This window comes from Ahaetulla prasina, chromosome 6 (genome assembly GCF_028640845.1).
Source record: "Ahaetulla prasina isolate Xishuangbanna chromosome 6, ASM2864084v1, whole genome shotgun sequence".
In the NCBI taxonomy this organism is placed as follows: Eukaryota; Metazoa; Chordata; class Lepidosauria; order Squamata; family Colubridae; genus Ahaetulla; species Ahaetulla prasina.
In genome coordinates, this window is record NC_080544.1 from 17,248,063 (window position 1) to 17,268,567 (window position 20,505).

Below are 20,505 nucleotides of genomic sequence, written 5' to 3' on the forward strand. Positions count from 1 at the left end.
GTACTCAACTTCCCAATTGAAAAATGGAGTATCCTAATGCTAACAGGGACTTTGCTATAAAGCTTTCCTTCCTTTCCTCTCATAAATTGTGTCCCTGCTTGCTTCAGTAGAGGGCGAGGGAGAGACGCTGTGAACATATGTCGAGGGTGGGAGGCTTGCTAAATTCCTGATCTTTGCAGGAGGTGGCTAGCTATTTATAGCGGCCACAGGGTGAAGCTTTGATCATCTTCCTCGTTTTCTTAAATGGGCTGCTTGGTGGGTTTTTTTTTTAAGAGCTTGTGGTCCTGTTAGGTATTTCTTTTGCCTCCTGAGGCAGAATGTCTGCTTCTTAGAATCCTGTGCTTCAGAATAGAATAGAATAGAATAGAATAGAATAGAATAGAATAGAATAGAATAGAATAGAATAGAATAGAATAGAATAGAATAGAATAGAATAGAATTCTTTATTGTTCAAGTGTGATTGGACACACAGGGAATTTGTCTTGGTGCATACGCTCTCAGTGTACATAAAAGAAAAGATATTCATCAAGAATCATAAGGTGCAACACTTTATGATAATCATAGGGTACAAATACGCAATCAAATCATACTAGGAAACAATATAAATCTTAAGAATAGAATAGAATAGAATAGAATAGAATTTTTTATTGGCCAAGTGTGATTGGACACACAAGGAATTTGTCTTGGTGCATATGCTCTCAGTGTACATAAAAGAAAAGATACCTTCATTAAGGTACAACATTTACAACACAATTGATGGTCAATATATCAATATAAATCTTAAGGATGCAAGCAACAGAGTTACAGTCATACAGTCATTAGTGGGAGGAGATGGGTGATGGGAACGATGAGAAGATTAATAGTAGTGCAGACTTAGTGAATAGTTTGACAGTGTTGAGGGAATTATTTGTTTAGCAGAGTGATGGTATTTGGGGAAAAAACTGTTCTTGTGTCTAGTAGTTCTGGTGTGCAGTGCTCTATAGTGTCGTTTTGAGGATAGGAGTTGAAATAATTTATGTCCAGAATGTGAGGGGTCTGTAAATATTTTCACAGCCCTCTTTTTGACTCATGGAGTATACAGGTCCTCAATGGAAGGCAGGCTGGCAGCCATTGTTTTTTCTGCAGTTCTAATTATCCTTTGAAGTCTGTGTCTGTCTTGCTGTGTTGCAGAACCAAACCAGACAGTTATAGAGGTGCAGATGACAGAATCAATAATTCCTCTGTAGAACCGTATCAGCAGCTCCTTGGGCAGTTTGAGCTTCCTGAGTTGGTGCAGAAAGAACATTCTTCGTTGTGCTTTTTTGATGACGTTTTTGATATTAGGTGTCCATTTTAGGTTTTGAGATCTGATAGAACCTAGAAATTTGATACTGTGTGTCTAGTATTGTAAGAGGTGGTAGTATGGGAGGGTTTCTCCTAAAGTCTACCATCATTTCTACAGTTTTGAGTGTGTTCAGTTCCAGATTGTTCCGGTCGCACCATGAGGCTAGTTGTTCAACTTCCCGTCTGTTGCGCGGATTCATGATTGTTGGAAGTGGCTGTATGTTTCTGTAAGAGGAGGTGTCCTCTGATTTATTATGTACCATAAATACGATATAATACAATATACTAACATAATAAGAGGTGTCCTGTAGCTCTCTTACACATATAATTGCGTAATTGTTACAGGTGGGATGGCATGGCATTCTTCCTAAATCTTTTTTTCCTTCACATCCAATGTTATCCATTAAAGGTAAAGGTAAAGGTTCCCCTCGTACATACGTGCTAGTCGTTCCCGACTCTAGGGGGCAGTGCTCATCTCTGTTTCAAAGCCAAAGAGCCAGCGTTGTCCGAAGATGTCTCCGTGGTCATGTGGCTGGCATGACTCAAAATTACTAAACACATTGTAAACTGCCCTGAATCTTCGGAGAAGGGCGGGATATAAATTCAAATAAATAAAAAAAAATGCCAAAGGCGCAGGGAACGCTGTTACCTTCCCACCAAAGGTGGTCCCTATTTTTCTACTTGCATTTTTTACATGCTTTCGAACTGCTAGGTTGGCAGAACCTGTGATAAGTAATGGGAGTTCACCCCGTTACACAGCACTAGGGATTCGAACGACCGAACTGCCAACCTTTCAATCGACAAGCTCAGCATCTTACCCACTAAGCTACCGCGTCCCTAATGTTATCCATTAGAAGCCTGTAAATAGCCTGCTTGTAATTACAGTGCAGTACACTTTGTACAATACAATAAATGCACTTTGGAATGATCCTTCCATTATCTAGTAGGCCTAAGTTGATACTTACTAATAAGCTATTTTTATCAAAGTAACAATGATAACCTTAGGGTAGCTTAGAGCATATTTATAACTTAGCAATATGGAGCTTATTTTTAAAAGTATAATATAAGTTGATGTCATTCTCCTTTTTTTTTTTTTTTAAATTTGCAGAGAGGATCCAAATTGGCCTGTGCCTAAACCAGGACCTTTTTGGTGCCATGACATCAGGTAAGTTCGACTTTCTTTTTCGTTCTGAAATGCTAGGCAAAACAGCTGTAAGTACATGTCAATCAGTATACTCATCTGCACAACTAGTAGAAGACATTTCTCCTCTCTGACCTTAGATATTGTTTGTGTGTTACATCGTTCATGACAAATACATAAAGGTTTTCTTATTTTCAGTAGTAAGAAAACACAGCTGGGGGAAGGTGCTTCCATGTACAGCTGTTTCGGCCAGAGATTTCTGTTGCACCTCAAGTGGGAAAAACCAGCAGTCTGTATTTCACTGATATACAGCCAGATGTAACATAGTCAAAAAGAGATCATTTTCAATAGGAAAGTGTAATAGAGGGAGCCCCGCGCGGGTGATAGAGGGAGCCCCTCGTGGCTCCCATGTGACACCCCTCCTGCGCAGACTGCACTGGCTACCTGTGGCCTTCCGGGTGCGCTTCAAGGTTTTGGTAATGATCTTCAAAGCGCTCCATGGCATAGGGCCGGGCTATTTACGGGACCATCTGCTGCTACCGAATACCTCTCACCGACCCGTGCGCTCTCACAGAGAGGGACTCCTCAGGGTGCCATCGGCTAGGCAGTGCCGTCTGGCGACACCCAGGGGAAGGGCCTTCTCTGTGGGGGCTCCCACCCTCTGGAATGAACTTCCCCCAGGACTTCGTCAACTTCCGGACCTCCGAACCTTTCGCCACGAGCTTAAAACTCATCTATTCATCTGTGCAGGACTGGACTAGATTTTAGATTTTAAATTTAAACTGGTTTTAATGGGTTTTATTATGTATACTGTTATTTTTAATTATTCGGCTATTTGGAATAAGTTTTTTAATTGATGTTTTATTTTGTATTTATATGTATTTTTTATCTGCCTGTAAACCGCCCTGAGTCCCTAGGGAGATAGGGCGGTATAAAAATACGAAAAATAATAAAATAAAAATAATAATAATAGACCACAAGTTCAGCCTTAAGGCACAGTTCAGAAGCCCGTTGCAGATCTATGGTAAGTCTTCTGGCTGACTCTCCAATCCCTAGTCTCAGGCTTATAATCAGAGATAGGCGTCACATACTGTAACAACTGGTTCGCCCAGCACTGGAAATGTGAGCGCATGCATGTGTGCGGCGGCAAAAAAACACAGCAATTCGCTCGCTCGCACGCACCATCCACACGTGCGTGCGGCGGCAGAAAACACAGCAATATAGGACGGGATTGCGCCGGTCGCAACTTCCAGTTTGCTCGAACCGAACTGGTAGCAGTCCACCACTGCTTATAACCTCAGAGCTGGGGACCCAGGATAAAAACGAGGCATCCCATTGGCTTCCTAAAGCAACTGTTTCCAATGCCGTGGAAAGTCTGATTTTAAAAATAGTATAAAGAAATGTGCTGGGGGGAAAGAGAGAGACTCAGCATCTCTTCTCCTTTTTCTCCACTCTTCCAGGTGGACCCGGCAGCTATTAAGGTCCTCAGTGGGTTTGTCCAGGACAACAGATTTGCCCAGCCAGCATTTTTACAAATGTGTACACCATAGAAAGTCATTCAGCCCCTTTATTGCTTTGAGGTATTGTGAGTTAATGTTGCTATGGAACCAAAAATAAAGGTAGTGCTAAAAACATTCAACAAATGTAGTTACAGTTAGGTGCTCCATTAGCAGGTTTAATAAAGGGCATACAGTATTAGGGAGAGAAATCAAGCTGTCAGCATGCAAGAGAACATTAGAAATTGCTAGTTCCCAACTGAACAACACTAAAGATGAAAGATCTGTTAATTATTATGCACACTGTGGTAAATATTTAGCTCATTAGTGGAACGGGGCTGTTACGGTAACTTCACTACCCGTTTCCCTTCTTGGTAAGAAGGGTCAAACTTATCCTTACTTAGAATTTCTTTTCTGATAGAACAATTTGTTTGCTGAAAACCATTGTTATTGTTTGAACTCCTTGCAGGAGTTTGATTTTTAGTGCATTTTAATGCAAATGAACTGAGAAATATGGTTAAACAGCATAGTCTTGAAAATATAATAAATGACAAACTATTGTTCTGTTAAAGAGAACAATGGAAGAACGATGTCTGAAAATTCTTTAAAAATTGTTTTGTTTAATGAACATTTTGTACAGTAGATTCATCTGAGTAATGTGTATAACGGCTAGAATATCTACTGCATTCAGTTTTGGTCGCCACGATGTAAAAAAGATGCTGAGACTCTAGAAAGAGTGCAGAGAAGAGCAACAAAGATGATTAGGGGACTGGAGGCTAAAACATATGAAGAACGGTTGCAGGAACTGGGTATGTCTAGTTTAATGAAAAGAAGGACTAGGGGAGACATGATAGCAGTGTTCCAATATCTCAGGGGTTGCCACAAAGAAGAGGGAGTCGGGCTGTTCTCCAAAGCACCTGAGGGTAGAACAAGAAGCAATGGGTGGAAACTGATCAAGGAAAGAAGCAACTTAGAACTAAGGAGAAATTTCTTGACAGTTAGAACAATTAATCAGTGGAACGACTTGCCTGCAGAAGTTGTGAATGCTCCAACACTGGAAATCTTTAAGAAAATGTTGGATAACCATCTGTCTGAGATGATGTAGGGTTTCCTGCCTGGGCAAGGGGTTGGACTAGAAGGCCTCCAAGGTCCCTTCCAACTCTGTTGTTATTATTATTATTATTATTATTATTATTATTATTATTATTATTATTATTATTATTATTATTATTATTATTATTATTATTATCTATTTGCAGAGATACATAATAAAAATTACAAAGTCAAATAGCACTGTCCTAAACAAGAAAAGTTGGAAGTCTTAACCCATTGGTAGAATACAGATAATCCTTTCTTAATTGGGACTGGCAACTCAGTCGCTAAGAAACACAGTTGTGAAGCATGTTGTCATGTGACCACACTGACTTACCATAGTAGTTGTGGTAGTTCCAGTTGCCATTGCTAAGTGAATCCTGTGTGGGTTCCTTTTTTTTTTCTTTTTTTCCATTTTTAAAAATAAAGTTTTATTAATTTTCTATTGCTTACATTTTGTTAGTGCTTATCAAACATGTGTTGTCTGAGTTATTTTATTTGTTTAGCAGTACAGATTCCACCCTTTTTTTCCCAAGCACTGGTAGAATAAGTTCCATGTTTGATAATGTTCTGTGTTTTCTTTCTGTTTAATCTTCAATGTCAGTCTGTCCATTTCTACACAGTCTAGTATCTTAATTATCTTTTCGTCTCAGGGTGTTTCTTCATTTTTCCAATATTGTGCAAATATAATCCTTGCTGCTGTTAAGACATGCAATATTAAATACATACTTTTCTTTTCTTTTTTTTTTATTGAAAAAGTTTTAACAAGCAAAAACATTTTTCCCCCTTTTCCCCCCCTCCCCTCCCAAAACCCCTTCCCCTCCTTCCCCCCCTCGGCTTCCCGGGTCAATCACAAGGTTTATACATAAACCAAACATAGAGTAAAATTTTCCCTTCTAATCCAATTAACCTCATCCAAATCTTTTCATTTCCTAACCCCCCATTATATAAAATAATACTTCCTAATTATTCAAAGGCAATCTGATATTTCTTAATCTGATATCTGTTTTGTAAATAATCAATCCATTTTTTCCATTCAATTAAATATCTTTCCTGCGTATTGTCTTTCAAAAAAGCTGAGATTTTAGCCATCTCAGCCAAGTTAGTAACTTTCAATATCCATTCTTCTATTGTAGGTAACTCTTTTTTCTTCCAATATTGTCCAATCAACAGCCTTGCTGCTGTTATTAAGTTCAAAATCAATTTAGTCTCAGTCACTGTACAATCCGTTATAATTCCCAAAAGGAAAAATTGCGGCAGGAACTTTATCTTCTTCTTCAGGACATTTTGAATAATCCACCATATTCTTATCCAAAAGGCCTTAATTTTCTTACAAGTCCACCAAATATGAAAATATGTAGCGTCATCACAGTCACATCTCCAACATTTCGCTTGGATATCAGGATACATACATGATAATTTTTTAGGATCTAAGTGCCATCTATAAAACATCTTATAAAAATTTTCCCTTAAATTCTGTGCTTGTGTAAACTTAACATTTTTTTAAAATTTACATTTATATCCCGCCTTTCTCCGAAGACTCAGGGCGGCTTACAGTGTGTAAGGCAATAGTCTCATTCTATTTGTATATTTACAAAGTCAACTTATTGCCCCCCCCAACAATCTGGGTCCTCATTTTACCTACCTTATAAAGGATGGAAGGCTGAGTCAACCTTGGGCCTGGTGGGACTCGAGCCTGCAATAATTGCAGGCTGCTGTGTTTTAATAACAGGCTATCTTATAGCCTGAGCCACCACGGCCCTTTCTAACCCAGATTTTCTCCCATGTTTCCAACATTATTGGTTCCTGAATATTCTGTGCCCATTTTATCATATAGTCCTTTACCAAATCCTTTTCCGAATCTATTTCAAGCAACACATTATACAATCTCTTTATATGCTCCTGGGTCTGATTTCTAATTTGCTTTATTAAATTTTCCTCCCTTATACCAATTTTTTGATCTTCTTTCCATCTAGCACTTAGTTGCCCATATTGAAACCAAGTATAATTCCTCCCTTCTTCATTTAATACCTGTAATGATACCTGTGTGGGTTCCTTGTTCATGTAGTTGCTATTTGCAACTCCTTCCCCAAGTTCCCCATTGAGTTAGCTTGTCAAAAACTAGCAGTGAAGGTTGCAAATGACTGCAGTTCGCTGCAACCATTGTAACTGTGAGCTAGTCGCCAAATGCCTGAGTTGCAAGGGACTGCAGGCAGTGGTGAAATCTGAACCAGTTTACTACCAGTTCACTGGCTGCGCGCTGTGCACACACATGCACAGTGCCCACCACACACCAACTGCAAGGTGCGTGTGCACACACAGTGCACACCAAAAGAAGGCATGGGGTAAGTAGAACAGCACAATGGAGTGGTGGTAGTGTGTGATCAGCTGTGGCACGCAATCTTTTTTTTAATGTTTAAAAGCATTTTTTTACAACCTATACGGCTGAATAAGTTGTAAAAAAATGCTTTTAAAAGTAAAAAAAAAAGAGGCTTTGGCAATCAGGCTGCTCAGCTGTGATTGTCAGAGCCTTTTTTTTAACCTTTTAAAAGCATTTTTTTACCAAAAACTTTTTAAAAGCATTTTTAACTATCGGTTTTGGAGAACTGGTAGTAAAAAAAATGCTAAAAAAGTTTCGACGGTTGGATGTTGCTCACCTGATCGTTGGAACTTTTTTTTTTTTTTACATTTTTTACTACTGGTGCAGTGAACCAGTAGCCTTTTTTACTACCGGTTCGGGCGAACCAGACCGAACTGGGAGCATTTTACCCCTGACTGCAGGGATACTGTAATGGTTGCAACTGTGAGGACTGATCATAAATTTCCTTGGAACTTTGAATGATTACTGAATAAGTGATCACTGAATGAGGGCTACCTGTCTGCATCACTATATACATCAGTGAGGGGATAGATGGGGAACTCATCAAATTTGCAGAAACACCTGTTTCATGTCATTTAATAAAAATGCAGTTAAAAATGCTATACAAGCCATCATTGAGAATACACACACACACACACACACACACACAAACACACACGGAACAGAAAGTGCCTCGTAGGAGCAGATAGAGGTACATCCTAGAGAGGCAGGAAATGCATTACAAAACATGAATGCTAGAGAAGAATAAAGCCGACATAACACCTGTAACACCACCAAGCTGGTAGGAATAGTCAACATTTCAGAAGATTGGCTTAAGATACAGAAGGATCTAGACAGACTTGACCACTGGGCATTATCGAACAAAAACGAAATTCAGTGGTGAGAAAAGTAAGTTTCTACATTTAAGCTAGAAAAATCAGATGTACAGGTATAGAATAGATGGTACTTGGCTCAATAGTAGTAACTACGAGAGGAATCTTGGAGTATGAGCCAGCCAGTATGAGCCAGATACAAGGTTAGCATAACACCTGTAACATCTTTCCCCTTTTCATACTAACAACAAACAACATTGTAGAAGTGTACATATAACAAGAACAGATAGAGGTACATCCTAGAGAAGCAGGAAATGCATCGCAAAACAATGGAGATGAATGCTAGAGAAGAATAAAGCTGCATACAAGGCCGACATAACACCTGTAACACCACCAAGCTGGTAGGAATAGTCAACATTTCAGAAGATCGGCTTAAGATACAGAAGGATCTAGACAGACTTGACCACTGGGCATTATCGAACAAAAACGAAATTCAGTGGTGAGAAAAGTAAGTTTCTACATTTAAGCTAGAAAAATCAGATGTACAGGTATAGATTAGATGGTACTTGGCTCAATAGTAGTAACTACGAGAGGAATCTTGGAGTATGAGCCAGCAGTGTGCTGCAGCTGCCAAAAAAGCCAATGCAGTCCTAGGCTGCATTAAAATCAAGATCACATGAAGTGTTACTACCAATTTATAAATGCCTTGGTAAGAACACACTTGAAATATTGCATTCACTTTTGATTGCCACAATATAAATATAATATAAAAATATGTAATATAAAAAAGATGTTAAGACTTTGGGAATAGTGCAGAGAAGTGCAACGAAGTTGATTAGGGGGCTGGAGGCTAAAACATAAGAAGAAAAGTAGCAGGAATTGGATATGTCTAGTTTAATCAAAAGAAGGACTCGGGAAGATATGATAGCAATGTTCCAAAATCTCATGGGCTGCCACAAAGAAGAGGGAATCAAGCTATTCTCCAAAACCTGAGGGCAGGACAAGAAGCAATGGATAGAAACTCATCAAGGAGAGAAGCAACTTAGAACTAAGAAATTTCCTGACAGTCAGAACAATTAATAAGTGGAACAACTTGCCTGAAGAAGTTGTGAATGCTCCAACATTGGAAGTTTTTAAGAAGAGGTTGGACAACCATTTGTTTGAAATGGTATAGGACAGTGTAGGCGAACCTATGGCACGCGTGCCAGAAGCGGCATGTGAAACCATCCTGTGAAGAATGCACGGCCTCACTGGCTCCTCTTCCACGTTCCTGTGATCACACAGCGTCGGTCAGCTGGCCATCGCGCGCATGGGAGCGGCGGAACCCGGGAGAGGGGCGTTCCGGCACACATGCGCAGGCTGGCATCCGACCTTTTGGGTTGATGTTGTGCGATGCAAGATGGCCAGCTGTGTGTCGGGCGCACTTCCATGCTGGTATCCAGGTGTTTGGGTGCTGGCTCGTGCATGCGCGATGGACTGCCCCTCTTCCAGGTATCGGCACTCCTGCATGCGTGAAGGCCAGCGGGGCTGCGGGATGGTTTTGTGCGCCACTTCCGGCACGCGGGAACGTCAAAGGTTCGCCATCACGGGTATAGGGTGTCCTGCCTAAGCAGGGGTTGGACTAGAAGACCTCCAAAGTGCCTTTCAAGTCTGTTCTTCTGTTTAGGTACCTGCTAATCTCCCTTCCCAAGGTAGAGATTTCCAGAGCACAAGTGTGGCTACTGAGAAGGCCTTTTCCCTTGTCACATGCCCCATATGAAGCATTTTACACCTTGCATTAGGAGCTGTCCTGTATAACCGCCCTGAGTCCTTCGGGAGAAGGGCGGTATAGAAATTTAAATAATAAATAAATAAAATAAATAACAGAATTCAAATGCACAAGATGAGAAGACATGTGAGGGATCCTAATGGAATGCCAGCTGAAAATTAGCAAGTTATATGCAGTAGCTAAGAAAGCCTGTGCAGCTCTGGACTGCATTATCAGAAACCTTTTCTCAGGACTACAAGAAGTAATTGTAGTTTTCACTGATTAGCCCATACTTGGGAGTTCTGCATTCAGATCATGTGGTATCGACATGCGCCCAAAAGAGGCGGGGCTTTCCCCATTCTGCCTTTCTCAACCCCATGTAGCTTTTCATGAACTTGATAGCACACTATAAGCAGCCTGATGATCTTCTGCCTGGCCTCACAAACTGAGTGAGAATATCTACAGATCTTGTTTCATGCTAACCTAAGGGTATTTTGGTTCAGGCCTTACTGACCTTTCCATGCATAGGGTCAGATACTAATTCAGATATGGCCATAGTTGCATGGTGGATACAAGCTGCCGAGCTTCTCTTGATCGGGCATTCTTAGCATGATCATTGAACTTCCCCAGGACAAGAGGCTCGGTCACACCACAGTTACCTCTCGAGATCACTCCAGATAGACAGCTTCACAAGGGCCATTGCTAGAGAGCAAGGGAGTATTGTGAGCCACAGCATTTTGCTTCATCTTGATCTCCCAGCCATAGCAATAGGACTGAAGACTGAAATTCCGCACTGGCAGAATTTTGGATGGCGCATTGAGGCCCTTCCTCCACTTCCCTGTTGAACCACAGAGAAACCTGTCAGACAGACAGAAATGAGAGACATTTAACTCTCTCTAGTTCCCTCTTCAGGCCTCTATGTTCCATGCCAAGTTAGCATTTTTATTCAGGACTAGCTTTAACCTGGCATTGCCCGGGTATTTAGTATCCCAATCCTGTATTAGACAGGAAGAGCAACTTCACCCTGATATCGGCGAGAATTAAATTAGTTAAAAATGTTTTCGCTGTGACCAAGAAGTGTCAAGTAAAATGATACCACGTTGTTGTTTTGCTAGCGGATCCATGATCATTTAGTATTCTTTTTGTCTGATTTTGATTTAGAAGTGGCTTCTTGTCCCCTATATATGCACTAAGCTGTTTGACGTTGTATTCTTTTCTTGTATGTAATCTGCATGATTACATGAATGTACGTCATGTCGGTCTCGTAGCGGTGCAGGCAGGCCAAGTTGTAATGTTTTATTAATCATCAAAGACTTGTTGAAAATATCCAGACCAAACGTAATTTCTAATGTTGGATTTTCCCCTTTACTGGAGGGAGCCCCATGTGGAGTACTGTGCAGCCATTACCATGGTAACTCCTGTGCTGTACAGTAGAAGCCATTTGAAGACAGTGCAGTAGAAGCCATTTTAAGGCACAACAGGCTGTATCTTAACAGAACACCCCTCCCCCCCGAGGGATGTTAGGGGTGTCTTACCCCCACAGTATTTCTTTCCAGAGAGTAAGTCATCTGTGTACCAAGTTTGGTTGAAATTGCTCGAGGTGTTCCAGAGTTATGCTGGAACACACATACATACACATACACACACACACACACACACACACACACACACACACAGACAGATAGATAGATAGATTAAGACTTAGATGAGAAGCTATTTTACCAGCAACTCCAGCTGACATGCATTGTAAAATAGAGAAGTCATTTTCCTGTCATCATCATTTCTTCTATCAGGCTGAAAATTGATAAAAGGTGAGACTTCTCACCTTTTATCCACTCTGCTCCATTTCTACTAGTAATCTTAAGAATTACTCCCAGAGTGTTTCCTGTTCTTTTCATCCTGCGATATGTTCTTCCAAATCAGCTGCACTTGAAATAGTTGCCCACACTTTCAGAACTGTCTGCTGTCATGTGCATATACTCTCCCATACCAGCGGTGAAATCCAGCTGGATCTATCTGGTTCGCTCAAACCAGTAGCGCCGGTGGCAGGAGGCTTCGCCCACCCACTGGGATGTCATTATGTCCGGTTTTGTCCCCTGGTGCATGCGTAGAAGGGCCGTGTGTGCGCTCACATTCCTGAATCAGTAGCGAAGGTAAGTGCATTTCACCGTTGTCCCATACATACAGAAAATGGGCACCTTGCCTTTAATGGCAGCCTGATCCCCAGTGCTATCAGAAGTCTTGAGTCAACCACGATGCAGTAACAAGAAAAAGAAAATCTGATTCAGCACCAGGAAGCCCAGGTGTTGGTATTGGTCAACCTAGGATCCCAAAAGCCAGGTTATCTGAGAGAAAAGAGTTTTGGAGATGGATCCAGGTGGACAAATGATAATTTTTTCCTTTCAAGTCTCTTCCCAGGGGATTGCAACCTTTCCTTTTTCTTAGAAACTCTGTTCCACACTCATGAGCAGCCAGCTTGAGGCTCAGTGTTACATCTGTGAACAAATTGTCACCAAATCCTCATGTAGGTTTGCTTTTGTATTATGGAATGTCCCAAGACTTCCTTATTTTGAGAAACAATGTTGTTATACTGAAGTTATCTGTGTACGCACTTGTTAAATGGACTTGACATTTGGTGGACTGGATCACAATTTGTTGTTTGCTTCCTTTTTCTCTGACAGGTTTTTCCTGCCAATTTTTGGGCCAGATTTTAACTTTTGCTGTAGCTTTTTCGTGAATAATAAAAAGGTTTAACACCAGCAGTTCATAAATTCTTTAGGGTTTCAGTAGGGTTTCCTGCAAGGTCCTTTCTAACTCTTGTTATTCTATTCTGTTATATGGTATGTATAAATATTAAGCAGGAACATGACACTTAATTTAGAATTACCCCTCTCTCTAGAGCAGGGGTCTCCAACCTTGGCAACTTTAAGCCTGGCGGATTTCAACTCCCAGAAATCTCCAGCCAGCTTTGCTTTGATGGCTGGAGATTTCTGGGAGTTGAAATCCGCCAGGCTTAAAGTTGCCAAGATTGGAGATCCCTGCTCTAGAATGACAGCTACATAAACTTCTCTTATTCTGGTTTGTTCTTGTCGTGTCCCACTCCTCCGCTGACGGCCGGGTCAGGGAAATCTGAATCAGGCGTGCCTCTGCAGCTCTGCCAAAGTCCTAGCAAAGTCCTCAGGGCAGGCAGGAGACCAGAAAGTGACTTCAGCAAGATATGTTTAGACTTTGCCTGACTCAGAGAATGCCAGAAAGCAGGTCCTTTATATAGGCCATGGGGTGTGGCTCCATGACTCAGCACTTATCCAGGCCTGTCCCTCCCTTCCTTCTGTTGCCTCCGTCTATCAAGTCTTCTGACGCGAGGGTCACTCCAGTCTGCAGCTGTTGGCAATTGACCTCCCTCAGGCTCACATGCTGTGGAGGAGTGGGAGGGGTCTAGTTGCTCCGTTTGCCTGGTCATGGAGCCAGAGCTGGGGGCTGGAGATACTTCCTCCTCTTCAGCCTGTCTGGGCATGGAGCCAGGGCTGGGGCCGGGAGGCATACTAGGACATTCCTCTGTGTTCGGAAGCAGATAAGAAGGCCCCGGCTGTGGTGAGATCGGACGAGACACAACAGTTCTTTGACATTTTTGCTGGTTTCTTTTCCTGCAGTGCGTACAGTTGTTTAGCTGTTTTACTAATCCAATGTAACCATATTGTAAGAATATTATACTGATCATATCTGCCAAATTTTACAGAAACCGAAGAAGCTGATGTTGTGAATGGACTAGCACTGAATATAAACCAACATGAGAAAGGTTTGTGGAATCAAAACAAAGATATTTTCAGTACTTAATGCCACAGGGCTTTTTGGTATAGTTATATGCACAGCATTTATATATCCATAATTAAACTCCCAGGAAAAGCTGAATACTAATTCCTCAAAGTTAAGAAAACAAAATGAGCACAGGCGAAGTGTTCTTCAACTCATCCATCATTTCTGACATATCTGTGAAGTTTTTATGGCAACTTGTGTGATTGTCCCATGTCCCAGTCTTCCCAGTCTTCTTCTCAGCTCTGAGTTCTGATAGGTCCAACCCAATGGTGGGTTTCAATTTTTTTTTACTACCGGTTCTGTGGGCGTGGCTTGGTGGGTGTGGCTTGGTGGGTGTGGCAGGGGAAGGATACTGTAAAATCTCCATTCCATCCCCAGTCCAGGGGAAGGTTATTGCAAAATCCCCATTTCCTCCCGATCATCTGGGATTCGGGAGGCAGAGAATAGATGGGGCCGGGGTCAGTCAGAGGTGGTATTTATTCTCCGAACTACTCAAAATTTACCGCTACCGGTTCTCCAGAACTGGTCAGAACCTGCAGAAACCCACCTCTGGTCCATCCTTGCTTAGCTTTTCAAGATCAGCCAAAGTCATCTAGCTGTCACATCAAATTCAACATACAGTTTGCCATTGCTAGATGGAGCAGTTTTCCTGCTTGTATGGAATCAAACTGCCCAGAGTCACTGATGGGCAGCTCTGTAAAGAATAGTCAGATACCATAAATAAACAGATAGGCAGATCAAAGCAAAACTGAACAGAAAATTCATCAGTTAAAAGGCTATCTAGAGGAAGAATTGCAGTATAGTTGCCGTTCTTGCAGTATAGTTTCTCACATGCATCTAGAACTGCATGTGGGAAAAGGGAAAATCAACCAGTGGGGAAAATAGATATTGGCACTGTTAGAATTACCTTATTTTATTTTTAGCTCATTGTCTAGCAATTAGGTATGTGTAAAATCTAGTGATTCATCTGGATCATGCTCGTCTACCTCTTCTTGGGGAGGTCTGGCAGCTTGTCAGAAGTTCTTCTCTGCTGGAAACTTTGATGCTTGGGATGAAACAGGCCTGCTTTTATTAGTCAAGAACTTTAAACTTTATCTGTTTATCTATTCTACCCAGATGGGTTTTTTTTTTATTTGGACCTTTACTGTGTGTAAAGTTTAATACAATGACTGACTGCCTAGAAGGGTGGGAAACCAAAAGGGATATGAGATGTTTAATTTGATAGCATTTGAAGATGAATTCCATGCGAAAACTATGAAAATCTGTGAATATTTGTGCCACAGTACCACAGTCCTGTAGTCAGGGGTGGGCTGCTGGGGGTTCGCAGGGGTTCGGGAGGACCTCTAGCTAAAATTCTGTGCAGTTCGGAGAACCCCCAAATCCCACTCCTGCCTGGCCTTGTCCACCCCTCCCCTCCCCTCCCAGGAGACACCACGCGGCCCGTTTTGGATACAGGTAAGTGCAGGGTGTGCATGGAGGCTCAGGGAGGGCGAAAAATGGGCCTATGTTTCCGGCCTCTAGAGGGCCTCTGGAGCCTGGGGAGGCCGTTTTTACTCTCCTGGAGGCTTGAGAAAGGCTCCAGAGCCTGGGGAGGGCAAAAACGCCTCCCCCACACTATGGTGCAGGAGGCTGACTAGGCCACGCCCACCATGGCCATACCCACCCAGCAACCAGGCAGAGAACCCCTTGCTAAAATGTTTGAAGCCCACCCCTGCCTGTAGTATGGTGGTGCAAAATTCTGTGGGAATCACAAGTAATAGTTCAGTGCATATTAGGTGGATGAGATTTATGATTTGATGGTAGTTTCAGGTGGATCCCATGGGGTAAAATTGAAGATCCATAAGGAATTGAATGGATTCAATTTTATCCACATTTTAACTCTGGTTTGGCTTGAGCTATAGAAGAGTTAAGTAGTTAAAAATGCATTGGACCTATGGCAATAAGTAAGCATAATTAAAAAAATTGACAAAGAGACTAGAAATAAATATTATATGGGGAAATATTCAAAGGTTTTGAATTTCATATTTTTTCAAGCTTAAAATGCCTTGTTTTAAGATTATAATAGTTGGTTTAAATTTGAAATGATTGCAGTATTTCTGAAAGTGTTCCAATCCTGTTTTAACAATTCTGGAAGTGTTCCACACTTAATAGAGTACTGTTGATGAACTTAGAACAACATTCAAGATGGGGCAACTTGAACCCAAAAAGTTCAGATCTTAAACACAAGTTGATAAGTTCATTTTTGTGCTGAAGTGCTAAAATAAAGGTGCAGGTTTACTACCTTGATAAGGGAAGCACTATTGTATTCATCCATTTAAGAAGTTCATTTGTTCATTACAGAGAGGTTGAAGAATGGGAAGAATTACAATCATGACTCATATTAATTGTTCTAAAATGCAGTGCAAGTATTTAATTTCTAAGCATTCTTGTTTTACTCCCCACTTTCTTAGTTTCAATATTTTGATTTATATTGGAAATTTGATTCTTGAAGTGTTGTACCTTATGATTCTTGATGAATGTATCTTTTCTTTTATGTACACTGAGAGCATATGCACCAAGACAAATTCCTTGTGTGTCCAATCACACTTGGCCAATAAAAAATTCTATTCTATTCTATTCTATTCTATTCTATTCTATTCTATTCTATTCTATTCTATTCTATTCTATTCTATTCTATTCCTGTTGGGCTATAACTGAGGAGTCCCATATTCAAATCCTCACACAGTTAAGGTGTGTGCTTCTTGATGTTGGGTGATTACTAAGCGTCAGTCTAGCACGTCTCATAGGATTGCTATTAGGACAAGATGGAGTCGGATAGAATGATATTGGAAGAACAGCCATCTTGAAAGAAAAGCAGAATACAAACCTGCAAAAATGCTACAGTAATCTATCTATATTACACAAACTTAAGCATGGAATGAGAACTAAATTAAGCAGAGTTGTGAAAAGATCAGTTTGCTTTAAGTTAATAATGAAATAATAATTGTGTATATATCATCATTTCAAATTACTTTCAGGTCTCAACAAATTCCTATCTTCCCCCCCCTGTAGATCAGGAATCCAGCAAAATCTGTGCTGGGAAAGGAGCTGTGACCCTTTGGGCATCTCCATCTTCTGAAAAAAGTCTCCGGGTTAGCTATCCAAAGTCTACACAAGACATCCAGCACACCAAAAGTAAGACCCAGTCTGGGAGATCATATCACAAAAATGCAAAATGATTCATTGATCCTCTGGTCCTTGATTGGGTTAACAGTGAAGTCCCTGGTTTTAAAAAGTACAATCCCAAAATGAAGCACGTAGGTTGTTAACTGAAATTTGCATGCTGGGATTGAATCGATTTAATGTTTAGCTGAATTTCAAGGGTGGATTAGAGGATCAAATGGCAAATGAGCAAACATTTCAAAAACACAATGCAAATTTCAGTGAAATAAAGAATCAGCACTTGAACATGAGAATAAAGTCTCAGAAATTCAAAGTGTGCATTTATGTAAAATACTTGAATTCATTCTTTCAGGATTAGTAAAACAACTCACAGTAAGGTAATGTTTTAAAAGTCAATTTACATAGAAGCTCAAGAGATTCTGTTTTTATTCTACTAATCTTTTGTGGGAAGGGGAAATATCTTCTACTTGAATGGTTATGATATCTCACTACAGTGGCATTTTGTTGTGTTCTCTTAGAAAGATATATATATAATTATAGTAAACAAACTCTGAGCAAGAATATTTAAATGGGTACTGAGCAGGACGTGCCATTCTCTAGGATATTTTTGTAATCATGATGACATACAGTCATCACACTATTCAGTTATGGGTAAGCACTACTATACGAAGTGTAGAAAAAAAGAGTGAAGAAACTGAAGGCAGAAGATGAAAGCAAAAATTTTAATTCAAAGTAGCTTACGGTATATTAGTTCCATTCACATAACGCCTTTTCTTACTTTGTAATCTTTCAAGCTATCCTTCTTTCTTCAACATCCATACACGTATTCGTACTTTTTTTTTTTAAATAGAATTTTTTAGTATGTAGTATATAAAAAAATAAAAAGTATAAAAAGAAAAAAGAAAGAAAACATAGTATTATGATTCCTGCGCTTATTTCTGTCAGTTGCTATTTTATTCTTTTTCCTTCCTCTTTGACCCTTTTTAATCCCCAAATCCATAAATTATCAATTCATAGAACATAGAATAATAGGTTTGGAAGAGACCTTGGATGTTTTCTAGTCCAACGCCCTGCTCACGCAAGAGACCATATACCAGTGATGGCTAACCTTTTTGCCGTCGCGTGCCAAAAGTGGGGGGAGTGTGCCCACACCCATAATTCAATGCGCCCTGCTCCCCCGCACATGCATGTGCAACCCCCCCCCATGTTCCCTCCACTTTTGGCATGTGATGGCCTGGTGGGCCCATAGGCCCGTTTTTCTCCCTCTCCAGGCTCCAGAGCCTTTCTAGGAGCCTAGGGAGGACAACAACAGCCTTCCCCACCCCCTGGAGACCCTCCGGAGGCTGGAAACAGGCTGTTTTCCGACTTCTGGTGGGCCCAGAAGGCTTGAAAATCAGCTGGCCGGTGCACACATGTGCACTAGAGATGAGCTAGGGCAACGCTCACGTGCCCACCGATATGGTTCCACATGCCACCTGTGGCACGTGTGCCACAGGTTCGCCATCATGGTCCTATACCATTCTGGACAAATGGCTATCCAGTCTCTTCTTGAAAACCTCCAGTGATGGAGCATTCATAGTTTCTGGAGGCAAGTCTTTCCACTGTTTAATTGTTCTCACTATCAGGAAAATTCTTCTCAGTTCTAGGTTGGAGCTCCTTTCCACCTGTTATTTTTTGACCTGCCTTTGGGTGTTTTGGAGAATAGTCAACCCCTTCTTCTCTATGACGGTCCCTTCAGTACTGGAAGACTGCTATCAGTCTAGACATACCTAGTTTTCCCATATCGTTTAGCCTTCAGGTGCCTTATCACTTTTGTCGCTCTTCTCTGCACTCTTTCTTGACATTTTTATATCATTGTGACCAGAACTGGAAGCAGTGTTTCAAGTGCGATCTCACCAGTGTGGTATAAAGCAATACTATCACTTCATTTGATCTTGAAACTATCCCTCTCTTGATGCAACCTAGGAGTGTAGTAGTTTTTTTGGCAACTGAAGCACACTGCCGGCTCATACTTAAGTAGTGGTCTGGTAGGACACTTAGATCCCTCTCATAGTTTCTACTATTGAGCCAGGTAACATCTAGTCTATATCTGTGCATTTGGTTTTCCTGCCTATGTGTGGAACTTTGCTCACCACTGAATTGTGTTTTGTTGGATACGGCTCAGTGTTCAAGTCTGTCAAAGTCTTCTGAATTGAATCTATCATCTACAGGGTTAGCTATTGCCCCTAGCTTGGTGTCATCTAAAATTATGATGAGTTATCCTTCTATCCCCTCATTTAGATTGTGTAGTTCCATTGAGGATTACCCCCTGAGTGTGGTTGGTCAGCCAGTTGTGAATCCATTTGGTGGTGGTACTGTCTATTCCATGTTCTGTTTTACCAAGTAGACTGTGGTCTACTTTGTCAAATAATTGGGGTCTCTTGTTTTTCTTTCTCTGTGGTATTGTGTTGATTGGGCTTTTATAATCTCATTTTTCAGTTTCCCAAGCATCTGGAGTTGTTTTCCCCTTTAGGATTTCCATCCCTGAAATCCTTCCTAAACGCTATCTTAGTGTGTTGAAGTCCGTTCTCTTAAAGTCTAAAACTGACTTTGGTCAGTTACTTATGCCTACATTATGTTGAATTCCAGGATGACATGGTCACTCTCCCCTAAATTTCCAGCAATTTCAGATTTTTTCTTCTTTCAACAAAAAGCCAATATTAAGGCTTGCTCCATATTGATATTGATATTGATATTCTTTCTTTCTCTCTTTCTTTCTCCCAACTGCTACTTTCTTAGTCTTTTCCTTTTGTTCATCCCATTCAGTTTTCATATATTTTTCTTATTTTACAATTCAATCTTCATTTGTTTTTCTGTATGACCAAACCACCTCAGTGTACTTCTTTCCCATTCTTTACTCATTTTTATTTTATCTGCATTGGTTCAGCAGCCATTCAATTCTTGACTTTTGCTTCTTGTTTTGCCACAAACTTTTCGTAAGTAAGATATGCTCATCTCATTCATCTTTTATGTTTCTTCTGACATACCCTACTCTATATAACAAGGTGTGAATCAGGGGTGGTATTGACTTACCTTTGCTACCGGTTCCCAAATGTGAGCACTCTCTCTCTTGCTTCGTTCATGCACGACACCTCTGCGCATGCACAGAGCATCAAAAACGGGATGTGATGACATCCGGGCAGGTGGGCGGAGCCTTCTGCAGCCGCCGCTACTGGTTCGCCCGAACCGTATAGAACCGGCTGAATACCACCACTGGTGTGAATGTTTAATAAATGCAAATTTCTTGGAATGGATTTCATATTTCCCATGCTATCTTTTCTAACAGAGTTGAAAAATAGAAACTGACAGTTCTCAGTTTTCCCTTCTTCGGTAAACATGGTAATAATTTACTTGCTCTAATTTTTCACCATTTATGTATATAACTTGCAGTTGTTCACTTTGATTTTTTTTTTTGTTTACATTTATATCCCGCCCTTCTCTGAAGACTCAGGGCGGCTTACAGTGTATAAGGCAATAGTCTCATTCTATTTGTATATTTT

The 20,505-nt window shown here is 40.8% G+C and overlaps 1 protein-coding gene across 28 annotated transcripts in view; it reads left to right on the top strand.

Moving 5' to 3' along the window:
• SORBS1 (sorbin and SH3 domain containing 1) overlaps positions 1–20,505 on the top strand; it is a 160,178-nt gene that overhangs the window by 45,146 nt on the left and 94,527 nt on the right. For 24 of the 28 annotated variants that reach the window (XM_058188979.1, XM_058188980.1, XM_058188961.1 and 21 more), the window contains exons 2-4: positions 2,432–2,488; positions 13,728–13,787; positions 16,856–16,978. In XM_058188979.1, coding sequence (XP_058044962.1) covers positions 2,479–2,488; positions 13,728–13,787; positions 16,856–16,978 — 193 coding nt within the window. In that variant the 5' untranslated portion in view covers positions 2,432–2,478. Of the gene's footprint in view, positions 1–2,431; positions 2,489–13,727; positions 13,788–16,821; positions 16,979–20,505 lie in introns of all 28 variants that reach the window. The other 4 variants (XM_058188960.1, XM_058188959.1, XM_058188971.1 and 1 more) reach the window with 2 other exon arrangements.